General features: G+C 39.5%; 2 protein-coding genes across 2 annotated transcripts in view; one reads left to right on the top strand and one right to left on the bottom strand.

Annotated features, from left to right (window-relative positions):
- Positions 1-1,684, bottom strand: part of SOX6 (SRY-box transcription factor 6) — a 769,230-nt gene extending 767,546 nt beyond the window's left edge. The window contains exon 1 of the mRNA XM_057299104.2: positions 1,441-1,684. The gene's annotated coding sequence lies outside the window, so the exon portion shown is untranslated. The remainder of the gene's footprint in view (positions 1-1,440) is intronic.
- On the top strand, positions 1,033-18,861 carry C9H11orf58 (chromosome 9 C11orf58 homolog). Its single transcript, XM_003818203.5, has 5 exons — positions 1,033-1,857; positions 7,591-7,674; positions 11,081-11,141; positions 15,773-15,882; positions 17,838-18,861. Exons 1-5 carry the CDS (start codon positions 1,795-1,797, stop codon positions 18,069-18,071), a joined length of 552 nt encoding a protein of 183 aa, XP_003818251.1. The 5' UTR covers positions 1,033-1,794; the 3' UTR covers positions 18,072-18,861.
- Positions 18,862-21,249: the final 2,388 nt, after the last annotated feature.

Genomic DNA, 21,249 nt, shown 5'->3' on the forward strand with positions numbered 1-21,249 from the left:
GGGAGAATTTGAATCTATGACTGCATAAATTTAAAAACTACCTTCCACTGGTCACAGTTCTATGAATGGTTCAGTGAGGATCTGAAATCTAGGTAAGTAATATTTGTACACAGGCAGTGAAACTAGAGCAATTGCTGAGTTCAAAAGCTAATAGTTAAGCATTGTTTCACAGACTGCTCTCAGTTCCGAAACAGCAGATATGTATTATCCATACCACTTATTATTTATTTATTTATTTATTTAGAGACCGAGTCTCGTTCTGTCACCCAGGCTGGAGTGCAGTGGCGCCATCTTGGGTCGCTGAAACCTCCGCCTCCCGGGTTCAAGCGATTCTCCTGCCTCAGCCTCCCGAGTAGCTGGGATTAGAGGCATGTGCCATCATGCCAGGCTAATTTTTGTATTTTTAGTAGAGACGTGGTTTCACCATGTTGATCAGGCTGGTCTCGAACTCCTGACCTCGTGATCCACCCGCCTCAGCCTCCCAAAATGCTGGGGATTACAGGCCTGAGCCATGGCGCCAGGCCTAATTTTTGCTTAAAAAAAAAAAATCACATTTGTATTCAAGGTGAGAAAGCTTCAGAATTATTAAGGACAAGGATTCTGACAGAAAGTTAAGTTCAGACCTGGTTACAAATTCAGACACCTCGATAAAGTAGGAGATAGTCTTCAGTATCTGAACAATAAATAGCTTTAAATGCAGGGCTTTTTGAGTAGAGGAGTGATCACTTGAATCTGGAGAGAGGGCGAGAAATGGGGAGGGACTGCTAACGGGCATTGGGGTTCCTTTTGGAGTGGTGAAACTTCTTGGAATCAGAGGTGACAGCTGCACACGATTGTGAATGTACTAAGTGACAGTGGATTGTACACTTTTAAAAAAATGGTTAATTTTATATGTGAATTTAACCTCAATAATTACTTTTTTAAAAAAAGAAAAAAAATAGAGGCTTTTGTGGCAGGGATGGACTTTGCTTGGTGAAGGCCCCTACTGTACGGTGCCCAGACATCCACAGCGAGGTCAGTGAGGAGCACTCCCACCTCACACAAAGCCATATGAAAACTTCACAGATTTCCCTCAGCTAAATCCCCGTTTTCAACAACCGCCAATTAGCCAACATTTAACAACATACTGAACTCATTTCTGTATGGGAAAACAGCGAAATATTCATGAAAACATTTAGAAAGCAGCATCACCGACCACCTAGAAATCCCCTGCGCGCAACAGAGAACACCAGGGTGGAAATGGTAGAAGCCATTTTTGGTTAAGGTTTTCGTCCTGGGTGGAGGGTATTCGTGAGGATTCAGTCAGCCTCAAACATTACATTTAAACATAGGTGCCTAGCTACGATGATACATTTGCCAGTAGGGCAGCGTTGCACGGTGAAAGGCAAAAACCCCTCTAAGCCTCCTCCTGTGGCGACAAAGCTCTCGACCAACGCTCACCGCCATACACATCCGCGGGAACGCTCCCTCCACCAGCCGAAGGCGGGGCCTCTGAGGGCACTCCCGCCACACAGCGCGAATTGAGCCTCGGGGCTTCCTGGGAATTGTAGTTGTAGTCACGGACACATCTTTTTTATTCGGGCCAGTATGCAATGAATCAGAAAACTACAACTCCCAAAGTGCCCCGGGGCGGCGAGGGGCCGCAACGGTGACGACTGTGGCAGAGAAGGCCCGGAGGGGCTCTGCGTTCTGTGGTGGTGCCGCTTGGGCCCGTGGCGGATTGCAAGCTGCTGGTTTTGCGGCTGGGGAGAGCGGCGAGAGGGTTCGGCATTTTTCGTCGGGATCCCCGCAAGGATGAGTGCTGCCAGAGAGTCTCACCCGCATGGGGTGAAGCGTTCAGCCTCCCCAGACGACGATGTAAATAATGGCGGAGTGGCTGAGGGTTGAGGCCTACTAAAGCCTGGAGTAGGCCGGGAAGGGTGGTTGGAGGAGGACGCGCCTGAGGTTGCCTGCAGCGGGAGAGCCCAGGGAAGAAACCAGAAGAATGAGTGGGAAATGTCTCCCTTAATCTTTATGAGGGTCAGAAGGTTTGAAGAGGCCCACACGCTGAGAGCCGGAGACCTGCGTAGGAAGGGGGATTGAGGAAGGAAATTCTGAGAGGGTCGAGGAGTGAAAGAGCTTAGTCAAGGGATTTCGTACGTGCGTTTTGGGGGGCCGATGAGAGTGCTTTCTCGGGCCTTTGTACTCAGGATAGAGACGGCAAGACTCTCCCTGTTTTGGGTTCTAAATGTTCCCGTGACAATGTCGAAATGTTCGTGCACATTTGTACAGATTTTTCCTGCCTGGATGATTTTTACAGTGTGCTGTTGAGAGTTAACTTTAGCTGCACTAGTAAGGGTAAACCGAGAACAGTATTGAGCCGAAAATTGTGCCACGGGTGTAATTTGGTACTGGCTCTGGTGGTGAGGTCTAAGACGTTGAGACCTAGAAGCCCATTTTGATGTCGGATATTAATACCTCGTTCTTCTTACCTCGTCTCCCCATCAAATGCCGTTCCCTTCCCCAGCCCTCACCTCATAGGTTTTAATAGCAAACGGTTTATCCCTTAAAGTAACCCGTTAAATATTTACTGCAGTGCCGGGTGTTGGGAATTCGGAGAGAAATATGATGCTTATTTTAGGCCTTTTTGTATATTTGTCCTAGCTCCTAGCGCAGTGTCATGGAAACGGTAGGTAACCAGTAAACGTAAAACTAGGTCCTTCATACAATGGATAAGTGTCTTGGCAACGTTGATGGGGAAAATTGTTGGAGAGGGCGCGGAGAGGTCATCTTTAAGGAAGATGAAGGGATATCTAGGTTTTTTTCGGTTTTATTTAAAGTACTGTCAGTTTCTGAATACATAGAGCTTTAAATTTTTCGATAGTGCATTTCAACGCTCTTCATAAAATTTTAAAAGCCCACTGAATACTACTTTGTAGCAAATGAGATAATGTTAAGACCTACCCCTCTGATGGGAGGTGGGGCGAGGACCGGAATATTAAGGATCTTTAAAGGAATCGACTTCAGCTCTGCAGAAAGATTAGCAATCAGTAAAGATTTGGGGATGAATGGGCACCTAGAGAAGTTTATTCTTGCTCTCTGTTATTTCTGCTAATGGCTTTTAGATCTTGTTAATATGGTAATTCAGGTTTTGTCAGGAATTGATCCACACTTTTGAGTAACCTGGCTGCCACTTAAAAAGCTGTTACATTGTTTTCCTCCTGATCTTTAAATGTGACTTGATTGCTAGGATATCAGACACCTGTTTGGAAATACCTTTTAGCGTGACAGAAAACTCCAGGTGATATGAAATTTAACAAAGTTAAAGGGATTAAGTCATTAAGTTTACAGCTTCGGAAGAGATCGGTTTAAACTAGACGACCTTTAAGACCTTTCCCAATCATATAAGCGTATCTTTAAGTACCTGGGTTTTGTTTTTGTTTTGAGACAGGTGAGACAGGGTCTCTGTCGCCCAGGCTGGAGTGCAGTGGCACGATCAGTGCTCCCTGCAGCCGCCACCTCCCTGGCTCAGGTGATCCTCCTGCTTCAACCCCCTCTTCCCCCACCACCACTACAGTAGCTCGGACTACAGGTGTGCACCATTACACCCGACTAATTTTTTGTATTTTTAGTAGAGACCAGATTTTGCCACATTGCCCAGGCTGGTCTCCAACTACTAGACCCAAGCGATCTGCCCACCTCGGCCTCCCAAAGTGCTGGAATTACAGGTGTGAGCCACCTCGCCCAGCCAGTACTTAAAAAAAATTTTTTTTTTAACCCTAAGTAATGCATTCATTAAAATACCTCCAAGCTGTTGCAGAAAAAAAAAAACTAGCAGGCCGGGCGCGGTGGCTCACTCCTGTAATCCCAACACTTTGGGAGGCCAAGGCAGGCGGATCACGAGGTCAAGATATCCAAACCATCCTGGCTAACACAGTGAAGCCCCGCCTCTACTAAAAAAATACAAAAAAATTAGCCGGGCGTGGTAGCGGGCGCCTGTAGTCCCAGCTACTAGGGAGGCTGAGGCAGGAGAATGGTGTGAACCCGGGAGGCGGAGCTTGCAGTGAGCCAAGATGGCGCCACTGCACTCCAGCCTGGGCGACAGAGCGAGACTCTGTTTAAAAAAAAAAAAAAAAAAAAATCTAGCTATAATATATAGTTGGGAAACAGTTTCTAATGAGCATCCACGGTATATGAGAGATCATTGAAGTTTTCTTATGCCCATTGACCTCACATCTAATTGAGGTAACAAAACATTTTTTTAATATTAAAAGTAGATACTAAATCACAATACAACTCTAGAAAAACGCTAACAGTGTAGGAGTAAATTCTAAGAGTCACCAGGGTATGTATTGAGGAGGTAAATTGATTGCAGTTCTGTAGTAAAGGGTATTAAGGATGAAAACAACTTAAAAGTAGTTTCATTGGCTTGGAGTGGAGAAATGAAAGCTATCTTATAGGAAGTGGGAAGAGTGGGGAGGTAAATTTTAGTAACTGCTAAGGAACTCTCTTAAAATGTATAGTGCACCCACGTGCTTTTCAGAATGCAGCATTTGGGCAAGTACTCACTGTTGTACTTTAAGGCAGGGCTCTCCAACCCCTGGGCCACAGAACCAGGCTGCACAGCAGGACGTGAGCTGTGGGCCAGCCAGCAAAGCTTCATCTGTATTTACAGCCACTCCCCTTGGCTTGCATTACCACCTGAGCTCTGCCTCCTGTTGGCATTTGATTCTTATAGGAGCGTGAACCCTGGTGTGAACTGCACATGCGAGTGATCTAGGTTGCACACTTCTTATGAGAATCTAATGCCAGATGATCTGTCATTGTCTCCCATTACCCCCAGATGGGACTGTCTAGTTTTAGGAAAACAAGCTCAAAGCTTCCATTGAGTCTACATTATGGTGAGTTGTATAATTATTTCATTATAGATTACAGTGTAGTAATAATAGAAATAAAGTGCCCAATAAATGTAATGCACTTGAATCATCCTGAAACCATCACATCCTCCCTCTCAGTGGAAAAATTGTCTTCCACGAAACTGGTCCCTGATGCCAGTCTGGTCCTGGAGTGCTGCTTTAAGGTCTTTGAAAAGAACTGGCAGGACTTAATGTTATTTCCTTAAAACATTGGGATTAGAAGTTGTAGATGACAGTTATTTATATAAACACTGAAAATGTTTTTTAATAGAAGCAGAATCAAGAAAGTTGGTTTTTACACAATTTTTTAACTTCTATACATTTTTATAACTAGTTCATAGACCACTTTCATCTGTCTCATTTGATCATGGACAGTATGATGTGGAGAAAACACAGGATGGTCAGAGGATCAAAGGAAGTCACTTAGCCTCTCTGTGCCTCAGTGTCTTAAGACAGTCTTTTAAAAAGGCATCTCTTTATAGATAAGGAGTTAAAATTAAGTTAAATGTCAGATCCTGGCTTACAGAGCAAGTGATTTAGTGATTGTCAGAACTGAAGCTTCACCATTACTTTAACTATATTGAGCCAGAAATAGTTAAGAACTAAATGGCCCATAAAAATATATGAGGGGGGTCACATGGAAAAAAGTAGAGATTTGGAACTTAGGGAACCAAAATTATGAGAGCATATAAGCCCTTCCACTAATGAGAATTTAGAAGTGCAAATGGGTCCAGGTTGGTACAAATGCTTTAACTCTCATATGCCCAGGGGAAATAGTGGTTTTTTTAAATATTCTTTTAGTCTTTTACAAATAATTTTTAGAAATAATAATGGGAGATAGTGCAAAACAACTTTATTAGGAATTTTAATGTGAATTTAACAATAGCAAACCGAAATTTATATTCTTTGTTTTCCTGATTTTGATGTACATATAGTCATCCTTCAGTATGCTAAATGTGGGGGATTGGTTCCAGGACCCACCTACCTCTTTGGCAAATCTTGCATACTCAAGTTCCGCAGCCAGCCCTGTGGAACCTGAGAATAGGAAAAATCAGCCTTCCATATACTTGGGATGGATCTGCATTTGGTTGAAAAAAATCCACTTATAAGGGACCCTTGAAGTTCAAACCTGTCTCGCATTTGCATCATCAAAATACAATACTTGAGGAATTTTTGAAACCTATTGCTTACAATTTTGTGTTGAAGAAGGATTTGTCATCCTTGCTCCATAATTGCAAAACATTTTTATTTTTAGATTATAAACTTAATTAGAATGATAAATTCGGTGAATATTTTTATTTCATTTTCCTTCCAGTCACCTTGTGTACACATCTGCCTTCACCCTTTGTCCATCTGCAACCAAATCAAGTAAACTTTGATGCATAAACATTGTAAAAGATGAGATAAAACAGTCACACCTCCTTTTAGAAAATGGGATGATCCTGGCTTTTACTGTGAAATACTGCAAGATGAAGTCCTTCCTGCTGATGGCTCTCCCAGTGAGAGTACATTTCTTGTTTGTCTTTTTTTTCTTTTTCTTGTCAATTCTTGGGTGGGAGAAAAGCCTTCTAATATTTCCTCATCCAAAAACTCATAGTCTGAGATTTTTGCAGTTAATTTTATCATCATGATTAGTCTAGAATACGACTGCCTTTCATTTTGCATTCACCTTCTTCGTCTAATAATGGTTAATGCCTTCTGTCAGTTTTTTCTCTTTGCCATTATGAATGGAAAATGAAAAATTGTGAATTCCCATCTGTGTTCAGTGAAAGCTAAAAGTAGACAACAGGTATGATGTCTTGAAAGATGATGATGAAATACTTTGGACAATACAGTGAGAAAACTAATATCTTAAAAACTATTTAGTTATTTTTAGCATAGTTGAGAATAATGAATTATAAATAATGAACTATTAAAAAACAACAGTTTTTACTTTGTTTCAAAATGTAGGGAAAAAATACGCTCACTAGGATTCCATCATATTTCTTAGATTTATAAGAGTTCAGTGGACTCATTTGATAATTGCAAGATAGCATGAGTTTTAGTCTGTTCTTTTAAAAAATAAGTTTTCTCTTTGTTCTTTGGAAGACTTTTAAGAAAGAATAAAAGTAATGACATCTCAATCCTAACAAGTAATTAGAACTGCTAAAAAAAAAAAAAAAGGCAACTGAAAAGTTAAAATTTTCTCTCTTAAAAGTTAGCTCACTGATAAAGGCAGAGTTTTAAACTTCAACTAACAACTGTGGCTGCCATCTAAGTTCAGAGTACTAGGTGCTCTAGGACCCTACCCTGCGAGGCAGTGGGTCTTAAAGTGTGGTCCCCAGATAAATAGCATCAGCAATCATTTAAGAATTTGTTGAAATTCAAATCCTAGAGCTCCACCCCAGACCCGCTGAATCTCTGGGGCTGTAGCCCTGCAGTCTGTTTTAACAAGCCCTCTAGGTGACGCTGATAGAGGCAAACTTTTGAGACTCAGCTCTGGCTGTAGAAGAACTAAAGGATTCTGCTGTGAGGTAATAGAAAAGGAGTAAATTTGAATGTGATGAATATGCTTAACTTCCTAAGCAAGAAAAATGAACGCTGTTTATAGTTACAACTGACAGGGGAAAAAAACTTGAGAGTTACAGGTAGACTTTAGATTTCGTAATACTTATTTTTATGCAAAAAAAATTTAATCAACCAATTTTTTTTCTAGCTGGGATCTAGCAATTGGGAGGCAGCAGACTTGGGTAATGAAGAGAGAAAACAAAAGTTCTTGAGACTTATGGGTGCAGGAAAGGTAAGCATCAGATGGTGTGCATTTTTACCTTTTCTGTGAAAATATTGCCATTTTTGTGTATGCTAAGTAAGAAGGACTGAATATACTTGGATTCCATTTTCCTGTTCTGTGTGATTTCTTTTGGCTTTGGGAAATACATGTGGCCTAACCAAGCACATAAAATTTATATTATTTTTGAGCCACTTCTAGGATTCTCTGTCCGTATAGTTTGAAGACTGTACAGAGAAAAATTTGGTTCAAGGAGGCTGTATAGGAGAAAAGAGATGTCAAAGTTTATGATTTGCCATATGTTGGCCCAGTGGTTTGATAGAAGATATTTCTTCTGGGTAGGTTATCTTGTGGGAACCTCTGGCCAAAGTGAAAAGGCTGTCATATTTTATAGCTCCCTCCAGCCCTTGAAGTAGTAACCAGAGGAATATCCTTTATCAAAAACCTAATTTTAAGACTACACTTTCAGAGATTATTTCTATAGTTTGTTACTAGATAGAGAAGTTTCTCTGAATGTGTAGAACACCAGGGGGAAAGAAAACCTTAATTTTAAAAATGTTCAAGATACTTTGAAATGCCTGTCAGTTTGGTTAACGTTAATAGAAGGTACAGTTGACCCTTCAGCAATGTGGGGGTTAGGGGTGCTGGTTCTGCAGGCAGTCAGAAGTTTGCATATAACTTTCGACTCCCCAACAATTTAACTACTAATAGCCTACTGTTGACTGGAAGTCTTACTGATAACATAATTATCAGTTAACACATATTTTGGGTGTTACATGTATTATATCCTGTATTCTTACAATAAAGAAAAGGAAATGTTATCAAGAAAATTATAAGGAAGAGAAAATAATTGACTCTTCATTAATTGGAAGTGGATCATCATAAAGGTCTTCATCCTCATAGTCTTCATGTTGAGTGGGCTGAAAAGGAGGGATTGTCTTACTGTCTGGGAGTGGCAGAGGCAGAAGTAAATTCAAGTATAAGTGGATCCACACAGTTTAATCCTGTGTTCAGGGTCAACTATATAAAACAAGTGCCAGGAAAATATCTATTGTAAAAACCTTTCTTTATCCTAGCAGTTTATACAGGGATCTCTAGATACTTATTTTTTGTAAGCAAGTAAATTTATTTTCCTAACATTGTCCTAACAGACTTCCTACAAACTAAATTGAAAAGAAATAGGAAAGCTTTTTTTCTCTTTTTTTAAGCACATTAAAATGAAATTCTGCTGTTTGTTTTGTTATGCACGTGGGAATACATTCATTCATTTTCCCAACAATTACAGACTACCTACTACTGTGCTGGATCCTGGGTGGTCATATAGATCAATAATACATGTTTGAAGCTATTATGTAATGGAGGAAACCAGATAATAGCAATACAGAATTGTAATTGCTGTGAGAAAGCCATGCACATAGTGCTGTGGAATCACAGAGGGCAGCTAACTCTGGTTTAGCAGTGCAAGAAAGCTTCCCCAAAACAGAATTGATCTGAATCTCAAAGGATGAGAAGGAGTTAGCCAGACTACAACAGTGGGTTTGGGGATAGGAAGAGGTCATGTAAAACACTGAGACCTATTTAAATAAAGCATTTGTATAATATCTCATTAATCGAGATTTCCCAATTTGTAATTTGTCATAGAAAATAGTCTGCAATTTCTCTTGTTTCATGCAAATATATTAAGTCCTCACTTAACATCCCTTGTGGTTCTTGGAAACTAACCTTTGGCAAACTGACAATAAAGTTGTTTCACTGTAACACTGATAAGGAGGAAAATTGTTTTCATTATAGGTTGTTTCAACTAAAATCAGTTAAAATCGAAGTTTCCAAGAACTTATCATTGAAAATTAAGTGAGGACTTAAAAGATTTGTTAAGGATATGTAAGGTAAGTGTTAGTTTAGGGGCCATATTCAACTTAGTAGAATGAAACTTAGTCAAGTACTTAGGAAGAACATCCTAATATAAAATATATGGAAGTTGACTAACTAGTAAATAGGTTGTTCAGCATAGATTAAATTCTCTTTTTTGTTGTTGTTTTGAGACAGTCTCACTGCAACCTCTGCCTCCCGGGTTCAAGCAGTTCTCTGCCTCAGCCTCCCAAGTAGCTGGGATTACAGGCACCTGCCACCATGACTGGCTAATTTTTGTATTTTTAGTAGAGTCAGGGCTTCACCATTTGAACTCCTGACCTCGTGATCCACCCTCCTTTGCCTCCCAAAGTGCTGGGATTACAGGCATGAGCCACTGCGCCTGGCCCATAGATTAAATTCTTTGTGAGGCCAAGATTGTAGCTTTGATCTTCATATGGGGTGTTTAGAGGTATTCCATTTTGTGGCCACAAAGTATATTTGTAATCCTAGCCGGCTATCATGAATATTTTATTGGTCACAGGAAGAACCAGCTAAGAACATATGAATAGATCAGTGCAATACTATCATCATCCTGGAATAACTTGATGCTGTTATATTAAAATCTTGTTAATGGCTGTCAGTTTTGCAACCTAAAAAGTAACACACTGAATTATTGATTTGCTTATGTGTTAATGGCACATAAAGCAATGAGCATTAACGCTTGAAGTTTTTCGGTAGTATCATTTTTGTGTATGGAGACTGTATCTGCCATTTTTTCACAATAGGAAGGTTTGTTACTGTATCTTCACAGATGATTGGTTAAGATTGCTTTCCAAAGTCACATTTATTCTCACCTTCACATGGTGTTTTAATGAGCACTTATGAAACTAAATATGAACCATAAAGAGTGGATTGGACTGATTAAATTGAGGGTAATTATGCAGTTTAATCAGTTGGTAATATTGAATCATATGTATTTTTATGTTTAGAGTACAGGATTGTTTTAAATTGTTCTTTTTGACAAGTTGAGATTAGTAGTTTATTGTCAAATAGTAAAGAGATAGCTAATGATTGTGATATACTGTAATAAGATCTATCACTTTATATGATACATTATAAGTTTCAATTATTTCATTTTTGTCTGGCTAAATCTCATTTGCTTTCTCTCCATGAGATATACTTGAGGCAGCAGAAAGAGCAGGTGGGAAGTTAAAGCAACTCATTTAACTGGCCTTTAGGAAAGAAAATGTTTAGATTGACTCAATTTTCTAGTTATCTATTCATCTTATTTAAAATTCCAACCTGCTCTACTCCTTACTCAGGTCTGTTTTGTTTTAATCACACTTAGTACCTTCTAACATAGTATAAATAGTGATTACGTTTGCCTGTCTCCCTTCCCCATTCCTACCCTTGCTAGAATGTAAGGTCCTTAAAGGCAGAGATTCTAATTTAATCTTTTGTCTTCACTGTGTCCCAGAAGCCTAGAATAGTTTTCAGCACATAGTAGATACCCAATAAGGTTAAATTAGTGGTCTCAAATGCTAATACATTTTCAACCTTCTTATAGAAAGAACATACTGGTCGTCTTGTTATAGGAGATCACAAATCAACATCTCACTTCCGAACCGGTAAGAAAGTAAAGTGTAATTAAAATGGAAGTGCTAAATTCAGAATATGAAGTATGTGTTCATGTTTCAGGATATTCTACTTTGGCATGTAATTGTGTAAATTATTAAAATATTAGAATTAGAGCTGGGTGCAGTGGCTTAATGCCTGTAATCCCGGTTATTTGGGAGGTTAAAGTGGGAGGATCACTTAAGCCCAGGAGTTTGAGGCTGCAATGAAGCTATGATTGCACCACTGCATTCCAGCCTGGGCTACAGAGCAAGACCTCATCTCTTAAATTTAAAAAAAAAAAGGAGAGAAAAAAATGCTGGGCACCTTGGCTTATGCTTGTAATCCCAGCATTTTGGGAGGCTGAGGTGGGCCGATCACTTGAGGCAAATCACCAGCCTGGTCAACATGGCAAAACCGTGTCTCTACTAAAAAAAAACAAAAACAAAAACAAAAATTAGCCAGGTGTGGTGGCTCACACCTGTAATCCCAGCTGCTTGGGAGGCTGAGGCACGATAATTGCCTGAACCAGAGAGGCGGAGGTTGCAGTGAGCCAAGATAGCACCATTGCATTCCAGCCTGAGTGACAGAGTGCAACTCTGTCTCCAAAAAAAAAAAATTAGAAATGTATAATAGGTAAACATGTTACATATATAAAGTATCAATTATCATGTACTTTGATTTTTAAAAGATGAGAGAGTATATGTCATTATGATATTCTAACCAAGAAACTAACCTTTTTCTGTCTCCATTTTTACTGATTCAGAACATATATTTTAATTGTAGTGAGGTTTTATGCCTCAACTTGTTAACTCTGGTATGTACAGAATTTTTGTTCTTTGTATATTAGCATATAATGTCATAGTTGGCATTTGGTTTTGTGTATTCACTAAATTTTGTTTTAAAATCTTTGAAGAATATAAACTAGTTTCAGGGCCTAAAGAAATAAGCTTTTAAAATAATTTTAGGGAAGAACATTTTTAAATAAAAACTGAAAATGAATTTGGGTATTTGGTGTGCTGAAAAGTGAAATTTTTGCCTATTTAAAACTGACCCTAATCTTGGACATTAGTAATAAAAGGCACATATTAATAAAAGACACATTGACCTAGATTATGTTTAACAAAACTTTAAGTTATTTAAATTATGCTAACACAGCATATGTAGCACATTTTAGAAATTCATAGATCTTTTATTTTTCTAGTGTTAAACAATTACTTCAAATTGATTTGTATTGCTACCTAAGGCAAAAAACAATTCCTGAACTTTGCAGAATGGAAAAATATTTCAACTGCCACATTTACTCTTTTAAAACTGAGAGCTTTAAAGCAGGAGCTCCCAATCCCCGGTACCCATCCCTGGCCTGTTAGAAACGACCACATAGCAGGAGGTGAGTGGCACACAAGCCAGAGAAGCTTTATCAGTATTTACAGCTGCTCCCAATGGCTTGTATGGCCACCTGAGCTCCACATCCTATCAGATCATTGGCAGCATTAAATTCCCATAGGAGCATGAACCCTATTGTGAACTGTGCAAGCCAGGGATCTAGGTTGTGCCTCCTTATGAGAATCTAATGCCTGATGATCTGAATTGGAGCTGAGGTGGTAATGGGGAGTGGCTGCAAAAACAGATTAACATTAGCAGAGAGGCTTGACTGCACAGAGACCGTAATCAATCAACTGCTTGCAGACTCATATCAAAACCCTCTCAGTGAGTGGCAAGTAACAAGCTGCATCTAGTGGCAGGTTTTAAGTCAGAATCTGACATTTATTTAATCTGCATGTGGCCTGCCCATTACTTATTTACCACTTCCATCCATGTCTCTTTCCTGCACTGTGCATTTGTCTCAGTCACAGTTTTGGTAAGCCCACAAGCTAACCCTAGCCAAAATGAGTAAAAAAACAAACATCCTTGGAGAGCTTCTTTGAAAAGGGGGAAAGACCCAATGATGAGACAGCAGAAGACTCTAATACTGCCAACAAAGAGAAAGTGGCATTTAAAAGAAAATATCAAGAGTCCTACTTAAATTGTAGGTTCATTGCAATAGGTGATTCACATTCTCCAAACCTGCTTTGTCTAATATGTGATGACCAGCTATCCAGAAAAGCCATGAAACCTTTAAAAGTGCTTCACCACATGGAGACCAAACACCCTGCATTAAAAGACAAGCCTTTGGAGTTTTTCAAAAGAAAAAATCGTGAACACAAAGAACAGAAGTAATTATTGAAGGCCACCACTTCATCAAATGTGTCTGCAGTGAGAGCATCATTCTTAGTGGCTAATCACATTGCTAAAGCTAAGAAGGCCTTTACTACTGGTGAAGAGTTGATCCTGCCTGCTGCTAAGGACATCTGTTGTGAACTCTTAGGAGAGCCTGCAGTTCAAAAGGTGGCACATGTTCCTCTTCTGGCTAGCACCATAACTAGATGAATTAATAGAGGATATGAGGCACAGTTGTTAGAATTAATGAGTCACTGTGGTACGCAATCCAGGTTAATGAGTCTACCAGTGTTGACAGCAAGGCAACAATGCTTGTTTTTGTGTGATACATTTTTCAGGAGGATGTGCATGAGGATATATTATGTGCACTTTTGCTTTCAACCAACACCACAGCTGCAGAACTATTCAAGTCTTTAAATACATATCAGGAAAACTGAATTGGTCATTTTGTATCGATATATGCAGGGATGGAGCAGCTGCCATGACTGGACGGCTTTCTGTTTTCACTACTCAGGTCAAAGAGCTTGCTTCTGCATGTGAGTCTGTGTACTGTGTCATCTGTAGAGATGCTGGCTAGTTGGAAAATGCCACCTGAACTTACCATTTTGTAGGATGTGCTTAAAATTTTCAACCACATTAAAGTACATGCCCTTAATTCACATCTGTTCATGTAGCTGTGTGAGAAGATAGACACAGAGCACACGTCTTCTCTTATACACAGAAGAGAGATGGCTTCCTAAAGGTAGATCACTGGCCACTGTTTTTCAGTTACAATAGCTGCTCCAGAGATTTCATATTAGAAAAAGTCACCACTGGCAGCACATTTCGTTGACACAGAATTGGGTCACAAAACTTGCTTACTTGGCCAGGCATGGTGGGTCACGCCTGTAATTACAGCACTTTTGGGAGGCCAAGGCAGGCAGATCACTCGAGGCCAGGAGTTTGAGACCAGTCTGGCCAAAGGGGAGAAACCTCGTCTTTACTCAAAAATACAAAAATTAGCTAGGCATGGTGGCACATGCCTATAATCCCGGCTACTCGGGAGGCTGAGGCACGAGAATCACTTGAGCCTGGAAGGCAGAGGTTGCAATGAGCCAAGATCATGCCACTGCACTCCAGCCTGGGCAAGAGAGCGAGACTCTGTCTCGAAAAAAAAAAAACTTGCTTACTTGTGTGACATATTCAATCTGTCACCTCAGGGGGAACAAAACTGTGTTCAAGTTGGCAGATAGAGTGGCTGCATTCAAAGCCAGACTGGTATTATGGGGGCCACAAGTGAACATTGGGATTTTTTGACATGTTTCAAACATTTGCAGAGATTTTAAAAGAGACTGAGCCAGGACCTTTTTTCTCCCAGCTGGCACATGATCACCTATCTCAGCCTTCAAAGAGTTTGAATATTATTTTCCAGCCACGAAAGAGCCCCGAACTGGGAAGGAATGGATTCACAACCCATTTGTGAATAAGCCAGGTGAATCGACTTTGTATGCTAGAAGAGGATCAGCTGCTTAAGATCACAAATGATGTTGCCCTTAAAAGTATGTTTGAGACAACTTCACATCTCCATACATTCTGGATTAAAGACAAAGTGGAATATCCTGAGATTGCCACGAAAGCACTGGAAAGCCTGCTTCCATTTCCAACCTCCTGTCTTTGTGAAACAGGGTTTTCTGTAGTGACAGCAGCCAAACAAGATTACAGAGTAGACTGGACATAAGCAACACACTTAGGGTGTCACTGTCTCCCATCACCCCTAGATGGGACCGTCTAGTTGCAGGGAAAACAAGCTCAGGGCTCCCACTGCTTCTACATTATGGTGAGTTGTACAATTATTTCATTATATATTACGATGTGATAATAATAAAGTACACAATAAATGTAATACACTTGAATCATCTCAAAACCACCACCACCCCCCTCCATGGAAAAATTGTTTTCCACAAAACCGGTGCCTGGTGCCAAAAAGGTTGGAAACTGCTGCTTTAAACTTTAAGTTGCTCTGATAAACTTGATAAGCAAAGAAAGGCATAAAGAAGAGTCAGTACAAGACCATTTTATTTAGCCATTTGCTGAACAGAAGTGCCTAGCTTTTTTCACTGTTTTTGTTCAAAGATAGATAATTCTGTTTGTTAGAGAGTTTTTATTAGGTGACTAGAAAAAAATCTTTCAGGATAACATCTACTTATTATAAGTAAGCTAAAACATTTAATACCCAAAGTGCTTAGTAATAAATATTTATGCTATCTCAACATCAGGCATTTTATTTTCTATTAGGTAACCACCTATGGCATAAATTCTCAAAATTCATAGTAAAATTAGTCACAATTAGATAAATCAGCCCTGAGTATAATAGCATCTGTATTATGGGTTTTTGTGTAAATTATTAATTTGACTGAAACATAACTAAAGTATCCTGGACATGCAGGGGAAGAAGACAAGAAAATTAATGAAGAACTGGAGTCTCAATATCAGCAAAGTATGGACAGTAAATTATCAGGAAGATATCGGCGACATTGTGGACTTGGCTTCAGTGAGGTAGTAATTAACTTATTTTCATTGGGAAGATAATTAGTTTTCAATTTGGTACCATTTATTGCTGTTAGATTACCCTAGCAATCAAGAATCCCACGTAGAAAGCTTTCTGTATGTAGTTATCTTTAAAATAATTTTGTATATGCCCTACTGGTCTTGTAGATAATCAGGAGAGATGTTTCTAAGGATTTTGTGTGGGGTTGTTTTTTCCTTTTTTTTGAGATGCAGTCTCACTCTGTCACCAGGCTGGAGTGCAGTGGTGTGATGTCTTCCACCTCCCGGGTTCAAGTGATTCTTCTGCCTCAGCCTCCTGAGTAGCTGGGATTACAGGCGCCTGCCATCACGCCCAGCCAATTTTTGTAGAGATGGGGTTTCACCATGTAACCAGGCTGGCCTCAAACTCCTGACCTCAGGTGATCCCACCCACCTTGGGCTCCCAAAGTGCTGGTATTACAGGTGTGAGCCACCATACCTGGCCTTTTATTTTTCTTTTGGAGACAGTCTCTCTCTGTTGCCCCAGGCTGGGGTGCAGTGGCTCCATCTCAGCTCACTGCAACTTCCACCTCCCGGGTTCAAGCAATTCTGCCTCAGCCTCCCGAGTAGCTGGGATTACAGGTGCATGCCGCCACACCAGGCTAATTTTTTGTATTTCAGTGGAGATAGGGTTTCACCATGTTGCCCAGGCTGGCCTTGAACTACTGAGCTCAGGCAATCCGCCCACCTCAGCCTCCCAAAGTGCTAGGATTACAGGCTTGAACCACCATGTCCAGCCTCACCTGGCCTGTTTCTAAGGATTTTAAAGTGTGTTTTCTGAAAATGAAAATTCTGCTTAATCATTAGAGTACCTTTCTTTCCCCCTTTTTTGAGACAGGTTCTCACTCTGTCACCCAGGCTGGAGTATAGTGGCACAGTCTCACTGCCACCTTAGCCTCCTGAGGACCTGGGATATAGGCCTGCACCACCATGCCTAGCTAATTTTTGTATTTTTTGTAGAGACGGAGTTTTGCTGTGTTGCCCAGGCTGGTCTCAAAACTCCTGGGTTCAAGCGATCTTTCCGCCTTCCAAAGTGCTGGAACTACAGGTGTGAGCCACCATGTCCGGCCAGGGCACATTTTTAATAGGCGTGAACAACAACATGCTCACAAGTTAAGTAAAATATTTCATTTAAGTTTAACATAATGGTTTAGGAGAGCTTTTTTATTTTTTTTTCAGTTGTTTCCTAAGTGATCTCTTTTTATATTATGAATTTATGTGTGACTACTGTTTACTCCAAAGTAATACAATGTGCAAAACATTGATAACTGATTTCTACATAAAGGTCAGTGGTTAACATGCCTTATTAATTTAAAAAATTGTTTCTTTCAGGAAAATATAATACCGTGGTTTTCAAACTAGGGGAGGGGAGATAGGTGTGTGATCTTCAGAGCACCTCCCCTCTTGTTTTCTTTTGTCTTTTAAGAAATGGAGTCTTGCTCTGTCACACAGGCTGGAATGTAGTGGCATGATCATAGCTCACTACAGCCTTGAACTCCTAGGCTCAAGCAATCCTCCCACCTCAGCCTCCCGAGTAGCTAGAACTACAGGCACGCACCACCATGCCTGGCTAATTTTTTTCTTTTTTTTTTTTTAGTTTTTTTTTTTCTCTCTCTCTCTCCCTTTTTTTTTTTTTTTTTTAAGAGAGAGGGTCTCACTATGTTGCCCAGGCTGGTCTCAAACTTTGGGCCTCAAGCAATCCCCCTGCCTCTCAGCCTCTTGAGTAGCTGGAATCCCAGCCACAGGTATGAGCCACTGGGCCCAGCCAGACAGAGCTCTTTCTTAAAATCTACTCAAGTCTTAAAGCTGTTGTTCTAATGGCTACAAAGTAGAGTGTTTCTAAGACCGACAGAACTTACGGTCTTTCTCAGATTTTGTATGGGCTAATGTTTATTTTTAAAAGAGCCTGTTGATTGATGTTTTAGGTAGAAGACCATGATGGAGAAGGTGATGTGGCTGGAGATGATGATGATGACGATGATGATTCACCTGATCCTGAAAGTCCAGATGATTCTGAAAGCGATTCAGAGTCAGAGAAAGAAGAATCTGCTGAAGAACTCCAAGCTGCTGAGCACCCTGATGAAGTGGAGGATCCCAAAAACAAAAAAGATGCAAAAAGCAATTATAAAATGATGTTTGTTAAATCCAGTGGTTCATAACTCCCAAACGCTTAGTCTTTGTATTAAAAGTAAGCCTTATTGTTACAATGCACAGTGGAGGACTGCTTATAGAGCACAGACCTTTGTATTATAATTTTTAAAAAGGCCCTTTTAAATAATTACAAAGAGTGTTTGCTTTCAAATGCCATGGGTTACACTTTTATGGGCATGACTATAACCATTTTTGTAAAGAGTAAGAGTTGTATAAAATAAGAAATAAATACAGTACTCAACTTCCTTTCATATTAGCATCATCAACCCTCTAATTCACCTTATGGGGGAAATGCTTCTTTTTGTTTGTGATAGCTATTTTATCATTTCCTTCATATTTTTCTCTTATAAAAATGTATTTGATACTGTGATATGTTCACGAAAAATATTCTTTAATTATTCTTTGTTATAGTAGAGCTGTTCATTATGGATATTTCTGCTGCCAGTCACAATCTAAATTAATTTTGGCAAAAGATTGGGTACTTAGTTTCCTGTTACTGAGTTAGCTCTACTCTTTTGGACCAAAGCAACATGAGAGCAAGTACTTTTCACACTTGTTAAGATGGAGTTACAACTGTCATACATTTGGAATATTATGATCCCAAGTAGTCTTTTTATAATTTGGATTGTATCATATGTTAGATTTTTGATAAAATTTGGCCAATTTTTACAGAAGAAATTCTCTGATCATTTAGTTCTATCTATTTAGAAATATGTAAAACTGGATTTTTTTTTTTAAGTAATATGTGACCAAAGTTAATTTTGTCCCAAAGGTCTAAATAAAGAGCAGTTTCCCATATTTGGCTGTGATACCTTTATCCTCATTATCTACAAATGAGGAACAGGCTTACTGATAAGAAGCTGAAACAAGAAATTCTCTTCATTTTATCCCAGTGCTATTTTATTGATTAATTACTAAAAAGTATTACTTCTAATTTTATTGCTGTTTCTGTTGGTGTGAGATTAGAATCATCTGACTGCTATTAGGTGGTTGATTTGTATAGCTGATTAACACAAATTGCATTATGAGCTAGTAAATGGATCTTTGGATAATGGGGTCCAAATTCTTAACGTTTATAAGTAACAAGTTCAAAGGCTTTAGTCACACCTGTTTGTGAGCTGAGCTATTATACATCTACATACTTAAAGGATGTATTTGGAGTGTTGGATTTTTTTTTTTTTTTTTTTTTTTTTGAGACGGAGTCTCATTCTATCGCCCAGGCTGGAGTGCAGTGGCGCGATCTCAGCTAACTGCAACCTCTGCCTCCCAGGTTCAAGCGATTCTCCTGCCTCAGCCTCCCAAGTAGTTGGGACTACAGTCATGTGCCACTACTCCTGGCTAATTTTTTGTATTTTTAGTAGAGATGGGGTTTCACGGTGTTAGCCAGGATCGTCTCGATCTCCTGACCTCGTGATCCACCCACCTTGGCCTCCCAAAGTGCTGGGATTACAGGCGTGAGCCACCACGCCCAGCCTTGGAGTGTTGGAATTTTTAAAAATTATTCTTATGTCACTTTGAAATGTAGAACGTGTTGCCATGTGTGGTGGCTCACACCTATAATCCCAGCACTTTGGGAGGCCGAGGTGGCTGGATCACCTGAAGTCAGGAGTTTGAGACCAGCCTGACCAACATGGAGAAACCCCATCTCTACTAAAAATACAAAATTAGCTGGGCGTGCTGGTGCATTCCTGTAATCCCAGCTACTCAGGAGGCTGAGGCAGGAGAATCACTTGAACCCAGGAAGCGGAGGTTGCAGTGAGCCAAGATCACCCCATCGCACTCCAGCCTGGGCAACAAGAGCAAAACTCCATCTCAAAAAAAAAAATTTTAGAATGTGTTAGAGAAATTTAACAAGTAGAACAGGTGATTTCTGGTTGATAGACTCTATCTTGCAGTATATTTATTTCATGTATCAGACCCCAAAGTTGTTGCCTTGTTATTTTTTTAATTTCTCACATTTTTGAAAAATAGATGCTATCCTCTATAGTAAAATATTGAATCACTTGATAGTAGACAATACATATGACATTTAACAAATACTTGGTTTGAAAAAGTTTGGCTTTATTCAACAATTTTAGTTTGCCCACTGATTTTCAAATGTCTGTGGGATTGCTTATAACTAAGTAGAAAGTGAAGATTGATTTTTACTTAAGAATGGGATAGAGATGAGTTTTATGGTTTTTAAAAGTATTTTCAGTTCATTATTTAAATGTTGGGTTGTTGATATGGTCTTGTTTCTGATAAGGAAATAGGAGCAACTTGTTTTAAAATAACTACACTAGAAGACTTTCTTCATCTCCGTATAGAGAAATCCAGATTTCAATTAATTCATGTATTGGGTGTTAACAAAATTCAGGGTTAGAGTAAATTTAGGTCTGTTGGTCCATGTGGCCTGGTTTCCTAGCACCCATTAAACATAATGCTATCTTTTAAGCCTGAACATGCGGGTTTTTTAAATCAAATTGGAAAAAAATTTGACAACTGATGTCATGCTGTCTTGGTATCCATACTAAAAAAGTATCAGGAAAATAGATTATTTTTGTGCTGTGAAACACTATTCAGTGGAAAGTTTAGTGGCAACTTTTCCATATCATTCATAACTTAATACCTGAAATGCACTTTTAAATGTTTGCCTTATATCCAAGTGTTTACTTGTATCCATAACCTAACCATCTATTGAAAAGAATGTTTGCAGATGCAGATTGCAATGTTGTTTGTATTCATAGGCAAAAGTCCTCTTCTCTAGTATAATTTTTTAAATCTGAGAGAATTGAAGGTACAGAAAAAAATTGTGGAGTGCCTGAACCATAGTTTGAGAGCACAAAGGTCACATTCTTTCAGTAAATTTGGGGGAAATAAATTTCAGCTACCTGGTTAGCTTCAGTGACTACTTACACACAGGGCTTTGGTTCCATTACTTGTTTCCACCACAGCCACATCCTAAATACTTGGAATATCCGAAAACAACTTCTAAAATCACTCAATAAAAGTATTCACTTCTAACCAACTCCTCCTCCTTTATACCTGCTCTGTGTTAGGGCATAGTCTGTTTCCACCTCTGTAAGTCCTATCTAGGCTTCCTGATCTATCAATTCAGTATCATGATTGTTAACCCAAACGACTTCCTGGAAAATTCCCAGCCCTAGATGTATCCAAGCCCTCCTACCCTCACCAGTTATTTCTGGA

Source organism: Pan paniscus, chromosome 9 (assembly GCF_029289425.2).
Source record: "Pan paniscus chromosome 9, NHGRI_mPanPan1-v2.0_pri, whole genome shotgun sequence".
Taxonomy (NCBI): domain Eukaryota; kingdom Metazoa; phylum Chordata; class Mammalia; order Primates; family Hominidae; genus Pan; species Pan paniscus.